Source organism: Physeter macrocephalus, chromosome 1 (assembly GCF_002837175.3).
Source record: "Physeter macrocephalus isolate SW-GA chromosome 1, ASM283717v5, whole genome shotgun sequence".
Taxonomy (NCBI): Eukaryota; Metazoa; Chordata; class Mammalia; order Artiodactyla; family Physeteridae; genus Physeter; species Physeter macrocephalus.
In genome coordinates, this window is record NC_041214.2 from 142,241,145 (window position 1) to 142,244,520 (window position 3,376).

At 38.4% G+C, this 3,376-nt stretch overlaps 1 protein-coding gene across 1 annotated transcript; it reads left to right on the forward strand.

Moving 5' to 3' along the window:
• The first annotated feature begins 1,841 nt into the window (after window positions 1-1,841).
• On the forward strand, window positions 1,842-1,997 carry LOC102995034 (60S ribosomal protein L39-like). The gene has a single exon (XM_055086854.1). The coding sequence runs from the start codon at window positions 1,842-1,844 to the stop codon at window positions 1,995-1,997; it is 156 nt and encodes a 51-aa protein (XP_054942829.1).
• Window positions 1,998-3,376: the final 1,379 nt, after the last annotated feature.

Genomic DNA, 3,376 nt, shown 5'->3' on the forward strand with positions numbered 1-3,376 from the left:
CTTTTTAAACCCCTCCCCTTTTGTTTTTTTAAGTGGTATTAGTCCCTAGGAACAAAGTAATAAATGATATGGTCAACAGCAAGTTTAATTGAAATGCAGACATACTGCTTTTTCATAAATGGTTTTTTGGTAAAATATTAGGACATAATTTTGGGAAACGTGAAGCAGAGGCATAAAAGGAATGCCCCGTCGTGTAGCCTACTTATCAAACTTTGTGGGGCTATGAATTGAGACAAGGACAAAGCATCATCTTGAGGTTGTTTCTTTTAAATGAAGCGTTGCCTCAGTTGGCTGTGTAACAGGGTGAGTTATGCACAACTTAGCATCCAGGTTGCGAGGTGTGTGGGCAGAACTCTTCCCCAGCCTCCATGGATGTGGGCAGTGGAAATATCTAAAAGGAAAGACTTTCCTTAGAAAGCAATTGTGCATGTGCTCATACATGTATCTACTTTCCAGGAGCAGAAACAAAATGCTGCCCCATAAAGCATGGAAGAGGTGCTTCTGACCTTCCTATGACTAATGTCATTTTGAAGCAGAATGAATGTGTCTCAATGGGTGCTGGGGTGGAAGCCTGCAAGTCAGTGGCAAATGTTTTGTTCATTAAAGGAGGCTGGACATCCCATGGTCAAATTCAACTGTCTTGGCTTCCTGGGCATCTGCATTATTAGCAGTAGCCATCCATAGCCAGACAGTCAAATGTGTTCATTGGGTCCATAGTACCACAGGTAAATTGTGGTTTAGGTAAGAAAACCAGTCACTTTATATGTCCTTGAAAATTACTCCAGTTTACTATGAGAAATCCTGGTTAGCTATTAGAGAGATACTATCTGATTAGTAATGATACCAATGAGTTACAGTTAATAGAATTTTCATTGAAAATAGCCACTGACCTTGGATGCTGAGAGAAGCACTTAGTGGGTGGTAAAAGAGAGAACCACTGGCTTAAAAGCAACTATGTCTAAATAGATTGAAAAATATCTCTTGCACCCCCATTGTTTGTCAGTCCACAGGAAAGAAATTAGACAATTTTTTCTTCGATTAAGTGGCTCTGTGTTTTCACGTGTAATAAGTGCAAACATTAAAACAGTGATATAAACAATTTTTCTAGTTAAGGAGTCTTTTCAAACAAAGAAATAGCAACCTGCATAATACCATAGGCAATAATATTACTTTCTTACACTTTCCCAAGTTAGAATAATCACAATAGAAATAATGTTTTGTGTTTCAGTATTTATGTTCTTAAAGTTAAAGCCTGATTAAGTCAGAAAATGAATCAAATTTGCAAATTATTTTCAGCTGTGCAATCTGGTTACTTAAGAGTCTATGAATAAACAAATCTGTGGCTCTACCTAGAACAGTAAATAAACCCTTGATATATTATGCTATTAAAACTGCAGTATGGAGAATAAAATCTAATCCTTAATATCAGACACTGAAACTCATAATAAAATAATTTTCTCCACTAGCAATGTGGTTATAATTACAATAGTATTAATAATGCATGTTAACAGAAAAAGACTGTTCCCTAGCAGTGGCCTCTACTTTAGGTTGGATGGAAATTTTTATGTCATTAAAAGGCAAATAATTCATTATTCAGATGAATAACATCAGAAATTCAAGTTGTAGAAAGATATTTTCCTTAAAACTATTCACTTTTCCAATCACTAAGGATTAATAAATTTTGGTATATCCATTTTGAAACATTATAAAATTAGAAGTTATTGTTACAATATGCATAAGTGTTAAGTGACTTGAGTAATGTTTATTCTTTCTTTTTAAATAAAAACAGCTCTCTCTGCTCTTCTCTGCCATCCTATGAGCAGTTGCATTTGCTCCTTGCCATGTCTTGTCATAAGACTCTCAGGGTCAAGAGATTCCCGGCCAAGAAACGAAAGAGGAATTGGTCCATTCCCCAATGGATTCGAATGAAAACTGGTAATAAAATCAGGTACAACTCCAAGAGAAGACAATGGAGAAGAACCAAGCTGGGTCTATAAGGAGCCCTATGTGAGGTGGCACACATATTTATTCTGTGTCAGGGTCACTTAAGTCTTACCATACCACTCTGAAAACATCACTACTATCTGAACAGCTGGATGTGTTTTAATGGGAAAATGATTTTTCTCTTTGTGTCAGTGTTTCTACACTAGTGCTTTGGCTCAGTAATAAATACGTGAGAGCTTTGTTGGAAAAAAATAAAAACAATATGAAAACTTCATATTCATAACAGCTAACTGTGGGAAAATTGGTATTTTTCTTTTCTTTTTTCTTTGTGTTTGAACTCTACTAAAATAAACATGTATTATTAATATAGTCAAAAGTAAACCTATCAGTACAATGTAAAAGTTAAATACTTTGTATTTTGTACATGCAGGTTTATTCCAGTTTCCAATTTATCCATCACCTATTTCTTTTCAGAAATCATCTCTACATCTTTTAATCTGGAGATTACAATTTATATAGGACTGAACGTGCTGGGTCACTGCGGAACGGTGCCCACCTCAGGAACACTTGGCAGCAGAAATCTAGTGTGTGCTCTGCTTAAAATTTGGTGCAGCCACAGAACTGTATCTACTCAAAGGGAGGTATGTGTGTTTGTGTGGGGAGAGGAGAGTTCTAATTTGCTCAAAGAAGCAACACATGTTAGCCGGGGTCTTAAGAACAAATGAGTTTTCGGTGTGAAGTGATGTTTTCTTTCCAAGCAATTTAAATAAAACTACTTCTGTAATTCAGAAGCCCATTTTTGTACTAGAATTTCTCATTCTGGGGGTAAAGGAGGAGGATTGCAAATGAAGAGAGTGGCTATCTATAGTGAGTTTTAGGTTGTTTGACCTCTGGGTATGATGTTAGGTGTCTATGACTAAAGGCATCAGATGGAGCAAAAAAAAAAATTTTTTTGAGTGATTTAGGCAACTGCACAGACAAGACTAACTTGTGTGCTTAACTCACAGAACCAAACTCTAGGAGAGTGATGGAAGGCACTCCAGAATGGGGAAAGTAGGGATGGGAGACAATCAGCAAAGACATAAAAGAAACACAGTCACCTAAAATCATACAAGTGTACAAAGCCTTAAAAAGTAGGTTTGTTGGGCTTCCCTGGTGGCGCAGTGGTTGGGAGTCCACCTGCCGATGCAGGGGACACGGGTTCGTGCCCCGGTCCGGGAAGATCCCACATGCCGCGGAGCGGCTGCGCCCGTGAGCCGTGGCCGCTGAGCCTGCGCGTCCGGAGCCTGTGCTCCGCAACGGGAGAGGCCACAACAGTGAGAGGCCCGCGTACCGCAAAAAAAAAAAAAAAAAAAGTAGTTTTGTTACCCAGCCCAAGCTCGCTCTGCTCGCAGCAAGACAGGCCGATAAATAGGGAGATAAGTTTTGGGGG